At 63.8% G+C, this 17,142-nt stretch overlaps 2 protein-coding genes across 2 annotated transcripts; both read right to left on the bottom strand.

Annotated features, from left to right (window-relative positions):
- Positions 1-319: 319 nt before the first annotated feature.
- On the bottom strand, positions 320-9,260 carry PTGES3 (prostaglandin E synthase 3). Its single transcript, XM_084303746.1, has 8 exons — positions 8,952-9,260; positions 4,081-4,194; positions 3,809-3,878; positions 3,095-3,193; positions 2,805-2,894; positions 2,044-2,106; positions 1,639-1,663; positions 320-1,099 (listed from the first exon to the last, which is right to left on the bottom strand). The coding sequence occupies exons 1-8, from the start codon at positions 9,224-9,226 to the stop codon at positions 1,080-1,082; spliced, it is 756 nt and encodes a 251-aa protein (XP_084159872.1). The 5' UTR covers positions 9,227-9,260; the 3' UTR covers positions 320-1,079.
- A 650-nt stretch (positions 9,261-9,910) lies between these two features.
- NACA (nascent polypeptide associated complex subunit alpha) lies at positions 9,911-17,103 on the bottom strand. Its single transcript, XM_084303751.1, has 8 exons — positions 17,034-17,103; positions 16,600-16,671; positions 11,782-11,867; positions 11,610-11,687; positions 10,990-11,136; positions 10,767-10,895; positions 10,246-10,368; positions 9,911-10,040 (listed from the first exon to the last, which is right to left on the bottom strand). The coding sequence occupies exons 2-8, from the start codon at positions 16,667-16,669 to the stop codon at positions 10,026-10,028; spliced, it is 648 nt and encodes a 215-aa protein (XP_084159877.1). The 5' UTR covers positions 16,670-16,671; positions 17,034-17,103; the 3' UTR covers positions 9,911-10,025.
- Positions 17,104-17,142: the final 39 nt, after the last annotated feature.

Here is a 17,142-nt window from a genome sequence, read left to right on the forward strand (position 1 = left end):
CCACGCGGCACCGCCCGCCGCGCGCGCTCATTGGGCGGAGGCAGACCCGCGCCCGCCCTGCCCTCGCTCCCATTGGCCGAGCTCGCCGTCGCTCCCGCTCTCCGCTTCCTCGCCATTGGGCCGCGCGCCGATCGCTCTGCAGAGGCGCAGCGCTGATTGGGCGCTGCTAGAAGGGCGGAAGGGGCGGGCGCGGAGCGCACGTGCCCCGCCCGTGTCCTTGGGCGGGCGCGGTGACCGCGGCCTCGCGCCCCCAGCCCCCCCCCCCCCCTCCCCGGCGCCATCTTGGAGCGCCCCGTGAGGCAGGAGGCCAGGCCAGGCGTGGAGTCTTCAACAGTTTATTAGAAAGAATGCAGACAATAAAAAAATCCCCACTGCTCTGAACACAAACTGAGGTTGTTTTTGTCTCGTTCTGCCACAAGCCGCTCGCACCAACCACCGCTGGCGGCCGCCACCTTCCCCTCAGTGGGCGCCGTTTGGTCCCCGCGCCCAGAGCAGGGGGCTGGGCACTGCCTCTGAACACGCAACTAGCGATTAAATACCCAACAAAGCCAATTTTGTTTCCTTTTTAATAAAAACATTAGTGGAACACACCTGAAGACACCACAGAGGTATTGCGCATCACCTGTTACATTTTGTGACCCAATTAGCTAACGGTGGTTTCAGCCAGTTTTTGTTCCAGGTACAAGCTTAATTTTGGATCTACCTGCAGGCCACAGAGGGGGGGAAAACGCCAATTTACCGCTCGACGTAAATTCCGAATTCTCCCGTTGTAATTACATCTGCTACGAGGCAAGGAGGCTCTGTAAACTTTATTGCAACTGCTCTGTATCGATTGCCTACACCTCAATTGGTTTTTGGAAGTCTGGAAAACGGTTCATGCATAACATTATTGCCTCTCGTGGCTTAAGACTGCCCCGCACAATGGTACACACCTACCATCAGTGAAGCCATTTAAAATGGACTGAAAATGGGTTAAAGGATGCAATATCTCCCTTTAGGGCTATCAACTCAGGAATTCTTATCTCAATTATGAAATGTGATGAAGTTCTTTCCCCAAACCCTGAAGACAACAGTTTTTCTTACTCCAGATCTGGCATTTCTAGAGGGAAAAAAAAAAGAGATTAGTTTTTGTTTTTTTTTTTTTTTTTTTCTTTAAAAAAATAAGCTCCCAGGAGCCCCATTATAGCACATGGAACACAAAGGAACACAGCCCTTGAGCAAGTCAGGCATAAGGCAGTTTAGGGTCTCTGACCTCCCCACTGCTGGCACTCAGTGTGGAGCTGGTTCCTTGCACATCTGATCTCTGTATAGCCCCTGCTGTGCGAGTGCAGAACCCACACAAACCAGGCCAGTGCCGTGAGCGCTAAAGCTCCGTGTTGGTGACGGCTGCTTTTACAGCCAAAGCCTCACCAGGACTGCAGCAGCCTGGGAAGGTCAAACTAATATTTCGTGCTGGAGCGCTAAGGCTTTCACTAGATTATATCGTCTCATGCTGCTGGAGCAAGGCACTGGCATTAGCTGGCAGCCTGGATTTAGCAAGACTGACAGGACAGCACATCTGCTGGCTCTGCACAGCTCCCTCAACTACCAGCCCCCAGACTGTTGCACAGGTGCAGAAAAACACAAATGCCAACTTACTTTCATCATCACTGTCTGGTGAGTCCTAGAAAGAAAAAAATAACATTAACTGGAGCCGACTGAGCTCGGGGGCACTTTCAAAGCTCAGTGTAGCAAGCACACTGTCAGTAAGCGTATTTCAAGGGACTACAGGACACGCTTTGGTTAAGCTTTACCAGTACAAAAACAGACTTGTAATAACCAATAATCTCTGCAGAAAAGTATGACGCCGAGCTGCCCAGGACACTGCAAGCCTCGATCCAGCTACTCGAGGGGATTTTGCCAGACTACATCACTTACCCAAAGTTTGGCAGTCTGTGCTATTAACTGCACTGAAGTGGGGAATGCAACTTCAACCTCAGCACGTAGCAGTGAACGTGCAGAGCCCTTAGCCAGCCCTACACACGTTTACTGCAAAGCACTTACATCATCTGCCCCATCTACTTCTGGTAGGTCTACGTCGTCATCTCCACCCATGTTGTTCATCATCTGCTCAAGAAAGATAATAGCCACGTTATATGGAGGGGAGCCAACTCCAATCATTAGGGGAACATTAACAATCTATAAATAGCTTGAAATTGCTGTAAACAGCCACCTGCTGCTTTGACAAATCTTGCTGCACCTAAGCAAAAATTACCAGGTGAAGAGGCAAGAAACTTTACACTGATTTAGTGCCAAGACGTGCAATGGGACCAGCATTTGTTTCATATTTGGTAATGAGCACCCACCGACCATCTCAGTGCAGTGCCAACAGCTCACACAGCATGGGCTCAAGCAGCTGGAGTCTGCTCCAGAGCTGAGGTGTTTCTTCCTGCCCTGGGCTCTTGTTTGTGAGCACTGCGCTCTCTACACCTGTACAGTCAGCTTTCACACCGCACTTATTAGACAAACTGGAGCAAGCCAGTGCAGCACAGCTGCTACTCACACACAGCCAGCTATGCTCCATGACACCATCAATTATTTTTATAAATTAAGTTAATTTTGCTCCAAGCAACATTGTCCAGGTGGCACCAAGTGGGAAACCAAGAGCCGTGCCTCAGCTAACTGGCAGAGCTTGCCCTGAGAGCAACGGCCAAGAAAGCAGGAGGAAGAGCAGGCCAAGGAGTATGACTCCCTGTAGCTGTCACCCTTTGCCCACACGCCACCCAAAAGGAAACCCAATCCTCCAGGTATTCATCTTCCTATACCTCGGAAAAGCGATCAAAATTGGACATGTCTTCATCTGAATCATCTTCCCAGTCTTTCCAGTTGTTGAAATCCACGCTGAGCCAGTTGAGCTGTACATCAACACAAGAAGTTATTGACAGAGAAGCAAGAAATGAACTGTTACTATTCAAAGTCCCTTAGAACTGCCATTCTGATCAGGAGCATGGCAAGTGAGCCGTTAACTGCTACGTAATTTAAACACGACCCAAAATAAAAATAAAACAGGGGAGACATCAGCCACTGCTCTGGCCATCAAAGAGCCCAAACCCACCTTTGCCCTCTCTTTCGTTAGCCTTGGCCATGCCTGACCAGATTCTCCTTTTCGTAAACAACACAAGATAGATCTGTCTGTTCTTTTATGCTTTGATTCCTGGAAGAAGAAGGGGGGGAAAAAAAGCAAGCATCTGTTAGTATTAACAATCACTAACATTGTGGTGACACACTGTTATTAGATTCATTTCTTTTAAGCTATCAACTTATTCTTTGACTCAAAAGTACTGCCTGCTCTTTAAGCTACGACCAGTACTGCAAACAAGTTGTTCCTCAGACTGTAAGAACACGCTTAAACTCAGATACACCAAAGCATCTTTGGATGGCTGTAAGGTAATGTAGTATTTGTCAGAGTAACTCCCGTTATGAACAGATCTATACAAATTCAAAACCCAATGGTATGCTTTTAGTCTGAACACCGCTGCACATCAAACCATCACAAAATGGAGCCAGGCGGAGCGGCACCAGTTCTGTTTAGGACTGCCTGAACGTAACTCGGGCAGTTTTATAGCACCCCTTACTGCCTGCACACATGGACAAGGGGTGACAGCGACTATCATCAGAACTGGAAGCCGTTCAGATGCCACCTGTCAAGCAACAACCAACGAATCCCTCCTGAGCAGCACAGTTTGCTGCAGAAGGGTGGGTGGTGTGCAGCAGAAGGAGCTGAGCATTCTGGACACAGAAGTAAGAAAAGAATGCAGAGGATACTCACATTTGGATCAATATTATTAAAAAGGTCGATTTCATTTAAATGTTTAAAGTTATCACTTCCTCCAAGACAACTGTTAAGAGAAAACAAACATATAATTAGCAAACATATAATATAATTATAATGTGCTGTAAGACATTTGTCTTACAGCACAAACATACTTCAATAATATAGAATAACCATAGAATCTTTAAGAATAAAATCTAATCAGCATCAGCACAGCTTTGGGGCACCCTTGTGCCTTTTAGCTTTGTGGAGGCCCAAGTTACACTCACCTGAACGTAAGTTTGGATTTTTCAAAATTTACATTAACGTCTTTACTGTCTTCAACGCAAAATTCAATAAAGACGTAGTCCCTTCGGTCGTACCACTTCGCAGAAGCGGGCTGCCTGCAAACAGACCGGTCAGAAGAAATTCAGATTAGGATTTGTATCTTTTCCCAGTATTTAACAGATTAAAGCCTCAGCCTTCTGCCGCCAGGTAAGCTTCACTTTACCTTACGTTTCTCCTGATATGCAGCTATAGAGCAGTTTGAGTTTTAGTGCATGTAGAGAACGTTAACTAAAGGACTTCCACCTGTTCTCAGAAGTGCCACAAGCTTACAATTAACAATCTTTTAAAATTTGTTTAAGGCACAAGGGCTGGAGAGGAGATGGAACATTCAGGAACTTTACCAGGACCAAAACCCAGCTGAGATCACTGCTGTGAAGCAGGAGGAATCACTGCTCTGACCCTCGCTACTGCGTCCTACAGACACGGACTCCAACGCCGAGCTGGCTGCCATCCGAGGCTCCCACTCCTGGCTTCCCCCAGGCATCAGAAAGAGCCGCAGCCCATCCACGGCCCGAGAAACGCCCCTGAGCACCTGCATTCACCGTTCAGCAGCAACCACTCACCCGCCAGACAAACGGTGACGCTCGAGCGCGGCCATCCCGGCCCCAGCCGCAGCCTCCAGCCGCTTCCCCTCCTTCCCCGGCCGCTGGAGCCCAGCCCCGAGCTCAGCGTCCGCATTCCAGGGCCGAGCAAGCGGCGCCCAGCGGGAGCTGCTGTTGCTAAGCCACAGGCGATCGCGGACGCTCTCGCGCCCCGGCCGCGTTCCAGCGCCGCGCGACCCGGGCTGGAATTTCACAGCCAAGGCGTTGCCAAGCCAGGACCGACTGCGCTCACCTGGGCGCTCAGCGCAGCCGCACGGAGCTGGAGGAGCCGAGCACCGGGATGCCGGGAGCGCTCCCGGCCCTGTTGCAGGGCGGGGATGTTTGGGCTGTGAGCGGTGCAGCCCGAGAGCAGAATTACCTTTCCAGAACATTCCAGGTGACACCGCTAAGCCTCCAGAACAGCTTTGGACGCACCTGCTGTCAGCAGATTCAGCCCTCAGATACGGGGCTCAGCCACGCTGCGACAGGTCGGGTTAAGCTCGCGCCTCCCCGGGGACGCCCAGGACCAGCGGCAGCTCCGCTGCTCGCAGCGTGCATGGACAGCAGCCAAAAGCTGCAGCTTGTCCTGAACAGGGCAAAAAGATGACGGGGTCACAGCTGCTGTGGTTTAGCTGCAGAAGGAGCACCAGGAGGAAGGGCTTTCAGTGAGAAAAGCAGATGCTGAAGTCCCCTCGGCCATCAAACGACGGCACCAGAGGAAATCCACCCACCTGGCGGTCCTCGCACCACTTGTAAGACTCCGCTGGTTTCATCCTCACAGGGAAATGCTCCTGCCTGCAGCTATGAGCGCCTGATCCCAGCCAGGAAGCCAGCCCTCAGAGCGGGCAGTTCTGAGCACAGCCCTCGCCTCCCAGCAAGCCGCTGCCCCTAGGGGCGAAATCCTCTCTCCCCTTTAGCAGCACTTTTAAGAAATACTGCGGGAGCCACCGATTTATTCAGATAAAGGTCAACGGCAGCAGCAGTTTCCTCACTAGGGTATTGAGTCCTTACTGGAGACAAGTTTCCTCTTCTCCTGGGGAATGCAGGGCTCTTCGAGGAAGGGTGAGGCCATGTCCAACTTGCTCAGCCCCCCAGCTGCTCTGTGCCTCCTCATGCCCCCCAGACCCAAACTGCTGCGCCTGGGCACCAGCGGAGGACAAATCCCGCTGCTCACAACATGGTACGTTGCTCAGACGCGCTGCTAGCAGAACAGAAATTGCAGTGTCCCTGCTAGCGATGGTGCCGGGGGCTTTTGTGCACGGCATCAACACTTCGCGAGTGTTTCCCAGCGTCAATGGAGACATCCCCGGCCTTCCCGGGGGGAGCTGCACGCATTCCTCAGCCGTGTCGCTTCGGTGTGGCCGTGACCTTGATTTCTTGCCAGGATCAGGCGTGCCGAGGCAGCGCTCACTCGACTTCCAAACCCTTTATGAGCTACCCTAGAGCTGAAGGAAGCTCGCGGGCATCGAAGCCACACAAAGAGGGATGAAACCAGAGAGTTTAGCTGAACAGAAGCCGCGCTTCTAACAGCAAACTTTGGTTGCCTCCCAGGCATGCAGTGCCTCCCACCCTGCAGGCGGTGACTGCATCACGCACAGAACCAGTCGGCCCAGTCCTTCCATCCTGTTCTTCTCCCCTCCTGCGGTGGGTTTGTTGGCAAGGTTTTGGTAGCAGGGGGGCCACAGGGGTGGATGGAGAAGGGCCCCAGGATGGAGAAGGGCCCTGCCGCTGGCCAGAGCCGAGCCAGTAAGGGATGTTGTTTGTGCCTCTGTGAGAGCAGAGTGAAGAAAGGGAAAAAAAACTGCTGGGAGAGTGAAAGCAGTGAGAAACAGCCTTGCAGGTGCCAAGGTCAGAGAAGAAGGAGGGGGAGAGGTGCTCCAGGCAGGCAGCAGAAGTGCCCCGCAGCCTGTGGTGAGGCCCCTGGTGCAGGAGGCTGTCCCCCTGCACCCACGGGTCCCGCATGGAGCAGATCTCCACGCTGCAGCCCGTGAAGGAGCCCACGCAGGAGGAGGTGACCTGGCAGGAGCTGTCGCCTGCGGGGGACCCGTGCTGGAGCTGAGAGCTCCTGAGGGATGGACCCCGTGGCACAGAGCCAAACCTGGAGCAGTTCCTAGCTCCCTACTCTGAGTCTGTTTTGCCCGTCACGGTAACTGTTGACCGATCTCCCCATCCTTACCTCAGCTCTCGAGCCCTTTGCACCGTATTTTTTCCCCCTTTCTCTTTGAGGAAGAGAAAGAGTGACCGTGGTGGAACTCGGCTGCCCACCCCAGTAAAACAACCGCACCTCCCATCCCCTCCCCCCAAACGGAGGACGGACGCTGCCTCCAGCCGCCTGACGAGGTGCTTTTAATTGTGACTTCGCATCCAGAGCGGCGCAGGCCACGTGAGAGCTGCCACCAGGAGGGGTGGATGGGACGAGTCTCACCCAGCCGATTCGCCTCGCTGCCTATACCGAGAGGAGGCCACCGCACACGCCGAGGCCGACGGCGAGGAGCACACGTGCTCAGCGCCCTTCGGAGAGGTGCTTCCCCCACGCCCACACAAAACCCTGCTCTGTTCTCTCACCGGCACGGAGAGACATCAGCCGGGCTTCCAGACAGAGTCGTTTGTTAGGCGGGGAGCCCCACACTTCCTCCTTCCCGCTCAGCTGCGCTGCTCGCATGGGACCGGAATAAATTAATTTCCCATTCCCTCCGCCCTGTGCCAGCAGCGGCAGCTCCAGCACGCAGCCCGACCGCGCAGCGCAGGGCCACAGAACGAGGCCCCGCGCCCCGTAAGGACTTGTCCCAACTACTCCTGCTGCCACCCGCAGGTTTTGGGGCACTTCCTAAACAGCCGCAGCCACCGTGCACCTGCATTTAACACCTCCACCGGCTGTCACTTCCAGGGGACACCACGATGACGCCACGGACCGGTGCTCTCTTCCCCAGGGCCGAGAAGCCCTGCACGTGCCATCCCTTTCCCCAGCCCGGCGGCGGGCACAGAAGCAGAGGTCCTCGCATCCTGTACCCACGGGCTGAACCACAAGTCCTGCTGCTTGCTGCTCAAGGCCGTTCGAGAAGTTTCCAGACCTGCCCACGTGCTTTTCCTCGTCCGTTCTGCGGGCTGCGACCCACCGGAGCTCAGCCTTCTATCCCGGAAAGCATCCGGACAGCTCCTACAGCACTCGGCTGCCCAACGAGATTTTCACCCTCAGACAGGATTACGAGAAAAGCCATTTAGCTCTACAGGTGGCAGCAAGAATTTTGGTTTACATAACTAGTTTTGCTTTCGTTTTCATACCCCAGCAAATACGGTGCTTTTTTTTTTCTTTTTTTCTAAAAAAAGCAATGGTTTCAGGATGATGTATTCTGCAAACACTACGTGAAGAGCTCCAGCTTCGTTACTTTCCTCTCGCTTTCAGTCACGTTAATGGGGAGCAGCCCCGGACTCGGGGTTTCGGAAGGGCTGCGGAGAGGTAAAAGCCTCACCAGCGACAAGGCGGCAAAAAGCTCACGTGTGCTGCTCCCCGGGGCGGCAAACGCTTCCCTCGGTGCTTTGGGCAGAGTGAGACCAGCTCAGGAGAGCACCGCCGTTCTCGTGGCTCAAATCACCGCGGAGTTCTCGGGAAATTCAGGCGTAGTTTTAGGGAAATTCAGCGGGGAAAGCTGCCGGGAGCCGGGCGGGCGGCGCGCCTCCTCCTCGCTGCTTTCGTTTCGCTCCGAGCCACGGCCACGCCGCGCTGCTCGGCTCCTCCACCGCTCCCCGACGGCCCCCGGTGCTGCCCGGGGCCACCGGAGCGGCGGCTCCCGCCCGCGGCCGGTGCCCCGCTACCCCCGGGGGCCTCTCCCTCGCTGCCCGCTTTAACATCGCAACGGGGAAACCGCGCGGGCGGCTCCTCTCCGCCGCCCCCCCGCCGCTCACCGCGAGCCCCGCGCGTTCCCCCGGCCCCGCTCAGCCCCCCCGGTGCCGGCCCCGGCTCCACCCTGCCCCGCGGCCCCCCCCGGGCGGCTCCGCCCCGGCCCCATTCATTGCCCGCCGCCGGTGCCGGTGCCCCGAGGAGTGCTGCGGGCAGCTCCCGCCCGCCCCACGGCGCCTCCGGCGGGGCCCGGCCCGGGGCCACGCGGCGGGGCCCGGCCAAGGTCACTGCGCGGCGCCTCCCCCCCCCCCTTCCCCTCCCGTCCCCTCCCCTCCCCTCCCGCCGCCACCGGCGAGGCCGCGGCCTCCTCCCGGCGCCCTCCCGCGGGCCTCACATGGCGAATGGCGGCGGCGGCTGGCGCTCCTCGGAGGGACGGGGGGAGCCCGGCGGGCGGACAACCGGGGCTGCTCCGGTGCTGGCGGCGGCGGCGGAGGGGCGGGGGCGGGGCCGGGGTCGTGGCCGGGGCCGGTCGGGGCTCGGGGGCTCCGCTGCGGGTCGGGGCTCGGCGCGGCCTCGCTCCCACAATGCCCCGCGCGCTCCGGCGGCGGCGGCGCCCAGCGCTGGTGACGCAGCAAAAACCCCGCCGCGCCGCCTCCCGCCGCTGCGCATGCGCGCGGCCCGCCCGCCGCCGGCCCCCCCCCCGCGCCCCGCCCCTCGCCGCGCGCGCGGGCTCCCGCTCCCTCCTCCCTTCTAGCAGCTTCTCGGCGCGCAGGCGCCTTGCGCGCCGCTCCCCCCCCTCCGAGTGGGGGCGGGGCCGGCGGTTGCCAAGGCGACGGAGGGGCGGGGGGCGGTTGCCGTGGAGACGGGGAGGTCGGCGGTTGCCATGGCGACGGGGGCGGCCTGGGCCTAGGCCTTAGGCCTGGCTCTAGGCCCTGCTCTAGGCCCGGCGGGGCCCCGCTGCCTCCCCCCGCAGCCGCCGGTTCTGCCCCCGCCGTTCATTCGCTGCTCCCCTGCCCGGCCCCGTGCCTCCGGCTGAGGCCCAAGGGGCAGCGGGGCCGTGGGAGGCCTCCAGGCAGCTCCCTGCGGAGCCATGGCCCTGCGCCTCCTGCCCCGCTCCCCTCACACGGGCCGTGGGTCCCCACCGAGAGGCCAAGACCGGACCCCCGGGGCCTCCCCCCGAGGCTCTGGACCAGGCGTGAGAAAGGAAACGGGGCGCGGGCAGGTGCTCTTCCGCCCCGGCAGGACGCGCCGGGGGTATCGGGGCCGGGATCTCCCCGAGAGGAAGGCTCCACCCTGGGGCCTCAGCTAGCAGGGAAGGGCCGGCAGCAAGGCCAAAAGCGAGGGGGGAAAGGGTTTCACCAACAATAAGCCACAACTTTTATTAATGGATAGAAATAGTACAAATTTTAAATTTAGTTGCATTTTACTTTTCTCTGTAACACCAAAAAAGGCTCCTCCCTGCTGATGGCTACATCGTCAACTCCTGTGGAGAGAAAGAGGAGTCAGGAGCCAGGTCCCAGCCCCTCCACGCCCCCTGCCCTGCCCCGCACAACCCCAAGCTCTCACTCTGCTCGTCCCCGCAGGAATGTCGTGCCGTGGCGGTACACATGCGTCTCCCACCCAGGGAATCCCACTTCCAACCCCGCTCCCTCCCCAGCCCCCCAGATTTCCGGGCCACCGACACTTACCATTATAGCATTTACAATATCGTTACTGTTGTTCTTCAGGGCACGGACTGCCTTCGCTCGGGACACGTTCGCCTGAGACATGACCAGCTCAATGTCTTTCACCTCCACACCGGTTTCGTCAACCTGAGGAGACAGAGCCCGGGGCTGACTGAGCTGAACGCAGTTTGCTCCGTGCCCGGCGGAGGAAAATGGGATCGCGTGGATCGGGGTCACTCCTGCTCAGGCCCCAGGAAGCTTTGGGGCAAGCCCCAGCCCTGCAGACACTCCTCTGGCAGGGACTGGGACCAGACCCTCCGGGGTAAGCCCCCACACCTCCTTCTGCCCCCGAGGCAAGGGAAAGGAAAGAAAACCTCGTGTCTTAACACCACCTCTGGGGGCAGCTGGGAAGGAGGCTCAGGCAGGAGCAGGAGGTAATGCCACGAGCCTGCAAATCCAGCCCCTGCCTCCAGAGCTCCCCAGAGCTCCCCGGCGCGTCTACGGGCCAGCGCCCAGCCCCACAGGGCTACACGGGGAGGGCTCACCTCTTCTTCCTCGCTCTCCTCCTGCACAGTGGGGGTCTGTGTGTTCTCCTGGATGTTTGAGACAGCTTCTCCCTGCACTTTGAACTTCTCGGCGGCTGCCAGCTGGGCCTGCTGGGACAGGTCTTCGATCTGCAGGAGGGAAGGAGCGTGAGCGAGGCCAGCCCTGCGCGGCGGGGGGGAGCCAGCCCTCGCAGCTCAGCAGCCGGCCACGCGGCCAGCTCACCTTCGCTTCGCCGAAGACTATGTAGGTGTCTGAGGCTGGGCTCTTGTACACGTCTGGCTTTGTGATGACGAAGAGGATGTTCTTGGATTTCCGGATGGTGACCCTGGTGACTCCTGTGACCTGGCGAAGGCCCAGCTTAGACATTGCCTGAAAAAACAAGCGAGGAAGGGAATGAGGCGAGGAGCTCCTGAGGCAGCTCAGCCCCGCTCATCTGCTGCCCAGGGGCCCCGTCCAGCAACCGCAGCCCTCACGCACAGGGCAGCGTGCGTTTTGGTGCTGCCCACGGGCATTATTTACGATTGATGCAGTGCTGGGAGCCTGGAGGGGAGCGCTCTCCCCCCAGGACCGGCACAGGTCCACGCCACGACCCGGAGCCACTCCAGCCTCAAGGACTGTGGCTGTGACCAGGGGCATCCCCCAGCCTTGGGGCACAACGAGGTTGGATAAATCACGCAAACCTCTCCTGCTGTGGTGCCAGGGCAGGAGGAGAGGGGCTGCTGTCCGCAGCAGGTTCGTGAGGTGAGCACCCGAACACCCAGGGACCTGAGCCAAGCCCAACCCTGAGCCGAGCCTGGGCTGTTTGCTGCAGACAGCTCTGGCCCGTCCGCCTCCCACCTCACCTTCCGTGCTTTCTTTTCACTCCGGCTCTGTTTTGCTTTGCTGACGGGTTCTTCATCTATTTCAGCCGCTGCTGCAAGCTGCGAGGAGAGCAAACGAGAGGGAGCGGTGACAACCCTGCGGCGGTGCTGGGGGCTCTGCCCCGGCCGGGCACGTGTCCCTCCTCCTCCCTACCTGCGCCTGCTGTGTCGTGGCCTGTGTGGAGTCTTGCTCTTCGAGCTCTGGGACGGATTCATCGCTGTCAGACTCTGTTCCGGACCCTACCGAAAGAAATGTGTCAGCTTCCCCGCTCAGAACCCTGCACGGGGCAGCAGGAGGGCCTGGGGACACACGGAGCCGCGCTGCCTTGGCGTGAGCAGCGCCGCTGGTGCCGTGAGGTGCTGGCACAGCCACAAGTTCCACCCCAGCCGCGTTTCATCCAGCGGGGTTGAGCAATACCTGGCGGGAGGCGCCCTCCCTGCAAATGCAGCAGGACAGCACCGGGCACGAGCTGCCTCCTCCCGACACTCACTGCATGGAAACTCCCCAAGAGCGGCCAAAAAACCCGCACCAGGGCCGTGCCCCGTGGGGCTCCTGGGTGCCTGGGGGCTCACTGCAACACCGAGGCCCCGGGTTCAAGGACGAGCGCCCGGCAGCAGCACCCCTCGGGGCTCCTGGCACTGTGGGAGCTGAGGACGCGGCGAGCAAACGAGCCCCAGCTCACCACATGCTCGGGGCTGAGTGCCCAGGAAGCCCCGGGGGCCGTCAGCTCCCGCAGCGCGCGATCCCCTCGCACACCACGGCGTGGATTTTTTTGATCTGCAACGTGGCAGCGCCCAGAGCAGAACCGGGCACCTCCAGCCCGTGGGGCAGGCTGAGCACCACGCTCTCATGCAGCTGTTACCTCAATTCCGTCCCGTTTCCTTCTCGGGGAGGGGTCTCTGCATCCCGGGCCGCACCGAGCCCGCAGCAAAGGCCTGCGCAGGCTGCGGGGGGGGCACCTGGGGGCCGCCAGCGGTCCGGGGCCCCCTCAGCACACAACAGACACAAGCACGCGGCTCCCCGCGGGGTTTGAGCGTGAAGCCAGCTCAGGCAGCAGCCGCCACGCCCGCACGCAGGCCACACCGTGCTCCGTGCCCCACAACACGCCGTTAGTGCCGCCGCACGGGGCCGGCAGCGCCCCGTGGGCAGCCTTGGGCTCGGTCCTGCCTCCGCCGCACCACGGGGGTCCCGCGGGGGGGGGGTGAGGGAGGGGGGTTAGTATCTGGTGGGCAGCCAGTGACACTCCATGCACACACAACCGGGGCCGGCCGATACCCTTGTCGTTCCTCAGCACGGGCGGCTTGGCTGCGGAAGCCGGGGAGGCCGCAGCGGGGGCCGTGGGGGCTCGGGGGGAGAGGTCCACCAGGACGGGCTGCAGCGGCGGCTCGGCAGCGGGCGCCTCGGGGGGGAGCAGGGGGGGCAGGTCGTCGTCGTCGTCGTCCTCCACGGTGGCTTTCACGGGAGTTTTGGCCGGGGGGGGGCGCGGGGCCGGCTTGCTGGCCTTAGCCGGGGGGGGCTGCTTCTTGGCGGGGGCAGCAGTCGGCACAGGGGAGGCAGGGGGGGCCAGGTTGCCCCCCGGTGCGGCAGCGGGGGGGTTGGCTTCTGGTTTTGGGGGCGCGGGGGCGGCGCGATCGGCTGGAGGCTTTGGGGGGGCAGCAGAAGCAGGAGGCTGAGTGCCGGGAGCTGCTTTGGCTGCCGGGGGGGCGGGGGGGGGCCGTGGGGCTCTTGGGAGGCGCTTTGGCTGCAGGAGCTGGGGCAGCAGGGGCAGAGGGAGCAGCGGGGGCAGCGGCCGGGGTCTTGGGGGGCTTCTTGCCCGCAGGGGGGGGCGGCCGGAGCTGGGGCAGCTGCAGGAGCTGGGGCACTGGGGGCAGCTGGGGCAGCAGCCGGGCTCTTGGGGGGCTTTTTGGCTGCAGGGGGGGCAGCTGGAGCTGGGGCAGGGGGGGCAGGAGCAGCGCTCTTGGGGGGATTTTTGGCTGCCGGGGGGGCAGGGGCAGGGAGCGGGCTCTTGGGAGCTGCTTCGGCCGCAGGGGGGGCAGCCGCAGCCGGGGGAGCTGCAGGAGCTGGGGCAGGGGGGGCGGCAGCGGGGCCCTTTGGGGGCTTTTTGGCTGCAGGGGGGGCGGCTGGAGCAGCCCCTGGTGGTGTGACAGGAGGGGGGGTGGCAGGGGGGGCATCAGCTGGGCCCTCGGGAGCCGCTTTGGCTGCAGGGGGGGCGGCCGGAGCTGGTGGGGCCGCAGTAGGGGGGCTTGAGGAAGGAGATTTGGGGGCAGCAGGGGCTGGGGGGGCAGCAGGAGGTGGTGTGGCAGGAGGGGGGCTCGAGGGAGATTTGGGGGCAGCAGGGGCTGGGGGGGCAGGGAGCGGGCTCGCAGGAGCCGGGGGGGCTGCAGGGGCTGGGGGGGCATTGAGAGGGCTCAGAGGAGCAGGGGGGGCCACAGGAGGTGGTGCGGCAGTAGGGGGGCTCGAGAGAGGAGATTTGGGGGCGGCAGGGGCTGGGGGGGCTGCAGGGGCTGGGAGTGGACTTGCAGGAGCTGGGGGGGCAGCAGGGGCCGGGGGGGCACCGAGAGGGCTGGGAGGAGCAGGGGGGGGCGCAGGAGGGGTGGCTGGCGCTGCTGACACGGGCACGGCCGGTGGGAAGCCGGCAGGAGCAGCGGGCACAGCGACCCCCGGAGCCGCCGGCGGTGCTGGGGGGGGCACAGCAGCGGCTGGGGGGGTTTGGGGCTGGGCGGCGGCACCGGGGTCGGGGCTCCCGGGAGGTGCCGGGGCTGCGGGGGCTGCCAGGGCAGGGCCCCCAGGCTGGGCGCCAGTCCCCGGAGCTGCCGGGGGCAGCAGAGGGACGGGGGCTGCAGGCAGCGGGCCCTGGGGGGCCGCAGAGGGGCTCCCGGGGGCCCCCCCAGGTGGTAGCGGCGGGGCCAGCGCCATGGGGGCTGCCAGGAAGACGGGGGGGCACGGGGGGGCGGCCAGGGGGGGCTGGGGGGCGGCAGGAGGCAGCGGCACCGCTGGGGCCGGGAAGGGGCAGACGGGGGGAGCGCCCGGGCTCTGGGTACAGAGCGGGGGGGCCCCCACGGGACAGGGGGGGGTGGGGGCAAGAGCAGCCGGGGTTGCCCCAGGGCTGAGGGGAGGGGCGGGGGCAGGAGAGGGGCGAGGGGCTGAGGCCATGGAGGCTCCTACGGGGCTGGGGGGGGGCAGCGGGGGGGCCGAGAGCTGCTGGAGGACGGACAGGGCTCGGTGGGGATGGCCCCACAGCGGGGGGGGACACCGGGGGGGGGAGTCCCGGGGCCACGGGGCCAAACGGGACAGCGGCGGCAGGGCCTGGGGAACCCGGGGCCGGAGGGGGGGAATTAAGGGGAAGGGGCAAGGCTGGGGCGGGGAGCTGGGGGGGCACGGAGGAGACGGGAAACGCCGCGGCGGGGACCACGGGGGGGGACAGGGGGGCTGGGGCCGGCTCCCCGGGGGGCAGCCTGGGCAGCGGGGCCGGGAGCCGAGGGCAGAGGAGCGAGGAGAAGAGCTGAGGGAGAGAAACAGAGCGCTGCCGTCAGAGCGGGGCGGCCCCGCGGGCCCGGGGGGACCCCGCGGGGCAGGGACGGGGACAGGGCCCCCCCTGCCAGCCCCCGGCCTCACCGGGGGGGTGCGGCCAAAACCCAGCCCCGGCCCTCGGGGAGCTGCGGGGTCAGGGGCAGCCCGGGAATGTCGGAGTGCGTGGGGCTCCTTCGGGAGGTTGGGGGACGCCCCGGCACCGTGCGGGGCTCACACGGGGCGGCCCTGGGCACCGGGAGCTGAGGGGTGAGGACGGGGAATGGGGGCAGGGCCCCCCCAGCTCGCAGACAGCCCCCACCCTGCGCCCCGCAGGCAGGGCAGGGCCGGGCGACGCTGGGCGGGCCCGGTGGGACCAGCAGCACCGGTCAGGGGAGCAGAACCAGCCCCGCGGGGGGGGCCGGGCCCCCACCAGGAGGAGGATTTGGCACTTGGTGTCCCAGCCCGGCTCACACAGCCCCAAATTTCCCCCCCCCCGCACCCCCCCAGGGGTGCCTCTCACCGCGTCCAGGAGGAAGGAGCCGCGCTGGGGCTGTGCAAACGCTTCCCCAGACACCCCGGGGCCACTCGGGGGTCCCAATCCTCACCCCCCCGCTGCTCCCCCCCCCAGGGAAGGCTCCGGGAAGCCCCCTCCGTGCACGGGGTCCCCTCCTTTGCCGTCCCCCCCCGGGGGCACCACGCGCGGTCCCCACAGGGCAGCCGCACCCCCGGGGGTCTCCCGGTGACCGCCAGCCCCCCGTGGCGGGGCGGAGGCCGCTGCCCCTGTCCCATGTCACTGCCCAGGGACAGCCCCCGGTGACGGTGTCACCAGCTGAGCCGTGCTCGTGGCCACCTTCCCCCAGCCTCACCGCGCTCCGTGAGGCTGAGAGGGGGAAACGGGGATGGAGACGGGGGGCTCGGTGCCCCCCCAGCACCGCTGCCGCCCCCCAAGCCTGCTCCCGGCGGCAGGAGGTGGTGACGGGGGCTCCCCGCCCGCACCCCCGGGCCCCGCAGCTTCTCCCACGGCCCCCAGATCCCCCCCACCCGCGGCAGGGCCCCCTCTGCCCCTCGGTTGCCGGGGCCGGGGCACGGTGTCACGCAGCACATCCCCGAGACGGCCCCGCGCCCTGCTGCCGGGATGGGCCCCGGTCACCGTCAGCGGCCCCCTCGCGTCTTCCCCACCTCATTGTGAGAATCGGCCCCGAAAGCACCGAGCGGGGCTGTCGCGACACCTCCCCGGGTACCGGGGCACGACACGGGGCTGGCGACGAGAGCCTCCCGTGCCCACACCCGGTGCCGCAGCACTCACCGCGGTCCCGGCCCCAAACCCCCTCCCCGAGAGGCCCCGACTGGGCTCAGGCAACGCCCGCAGCCACCGGCACGGCCCCGAGCACGGCCCCGCAGCGCTGCCGGCCCCCCCCCCGTTCATCCCGGTTCGTCCCCGGCCGCCCCCGCCGCGCTCACCTGTCTCAGCCTGCGGCTGCGGCAGCTCCTGCTCCGTGGCCGGGACGGTTTCTGTGGCTTCTCCAGGCATCGCTGCGCCCACCGGGGAAAGCAAAACGGCACCGGGCTCGCGGCGGCACCGGGACCTGCCCGGGGGGGGGGGCCGCCGGGAGCTCCCCCTGCCCGCACCACCGGCGCTCGGCCCCCCCGGCAGCCCCCGGAGGCCTCCCGGTACCGGCGGCTCCGCTCCGCCGCCCCCCCAGGCCCCTCCCGGCCCACTCCGGTCCCCCCCGGTCCCCTCCCGGTCGCCCCCGGTCCCGTCGCCCCCCTCCCCACCGCTTCCCGGGTGCCCCCGGCGGCCTCGGCCCCGCCGCCATCGCCCCTCCCGCGCCCTCCCCCCGGGCCCCGGTGCCCCGCGGGGGCGGATGGCGGCGGATGGCGGCGGCGGCGCTCACCGTGCGGGGAGCGGGGCCCAAGATGGCGGCGGAAAGAGACCGAGCGGCTGGCGGCGCGACTTCCGGAAGGGCCGAGCGCTTCCGGGACACGGGGCAGCGCCCCCACCCC

This window comes from Netta rufina (assembly GCF_964035555.1).
Source record: "Netta rufina genome assembly, chromosome: 30".
NCBI lineage: Eukaryota > Metazoa > Chordata > Aves > Anseriformes > Anatidae > Netta > Netta rufina.

Coding starts and splice junctions, on each gene's coding strand:
- PTGES3 (XM_084303746.1), bottom strand. CDS start 9,226: ATGCGCAGCGGCGGGAGGCGGCGCGGCGGGGTTTTTGCTGCGTCACCA. Junction 3,194..3,808: donor TTAATAATATTGATCCAAAT/GTGAGTATCCTC, acceptor TTCTTCTTCCAG/GAATCAAAGCATAAAAGAAC. Junction 2,895..3,094: donor TAACGAAAGAGAGGGCAAAG/GTGGGTTTGGGC, acceptor GTTGATGTACAG/CTCAACTGGCTCAGCGTGGA.
- NACA (XM_084303751.1), bottom strand. CDS start 16,669: ATGCCTGGAGAAGCCACAGAAACCGTCCCGGCCACGGAGCAGGAGCTG. Junction 11,868..16,599: donor GCAGCCGCAGGCTGAGACAG/GTGAGCGCGGCG, acceptor TTCTTTCGGTAG/GGTCCGGAACAGAGTCTGAC. Junction 11,688..11,781: donor CCACGACACAGCAGGCGCAG/GTAGGGAGGAGG, acceptor CTCTCCTCGCAG/CTTGCAGCAGCGGCTGAAAT.